At 52.2% G+C, this 272-nt stretch overlaps 1 protein-coding gene across 1 annotated transcript in view; it reads right to left on the bottom strand.

Moving 5' to 3' along the window:
- Positions 1 to 272, bottom strand: part of RNF123 (ring finger protein 123) — a gene marked incomplete at its 3' end in the record, with an annotated part of 23,278 nt that overhangs the window by 21,694 nt on the left and 1,312 nt on the right. Inside the window, 2 exon segments of the mRNA XM_018575415.1 lie at positions 1 to 31; positions 117 to 216. Coding sequence (XP_018430917.1) covers positions 1 to 31; positions 117 to 216 — 131 coding nt within the window.

The raw sequence follows: 272 nt of genomic DNA on the forward strand, positions 1-272 counted from the left end.
CTCAGAATCTGACCCTGCAGCTCCTCCACCACTGAGATAAAAGACACAATTATCCGAGGGTATCCCGGGTCACCCCCCCTACCCCCCCCATATACCGGGAGTCACATGACCATTACCTTCAATGCGTTTCTTAAGTCTCATACAACCGCGTTCATAAGCCCTCCGCCGCAGCCGCTCCTCGCCGCTCTCCTCCAACGGATCTTTTATTTCTTTTCCCTGCGGAATATGTCAGAGGAGACATTAGAGTGTAAGCTCCTCTGTACAGAGACTGA

The sequence above is a fragment of the Nanorana parkeri genome, unplaced genomic scaffold (assembly GCF_000935625.1).
Source record: "Nanorana parkeri isolate BGI_ZX_2015 unplaced genomic scaffold, ASM93562v1 scaffold3901, whole genome shotgun sequence".
NCBI classification, from domain to species: domain Eukaryota; kingdom Metazoa; phylum Chordata; class Amphibia; order Anura; family Dicroglossidae; genus Nanorana; species Nanorana parkeri.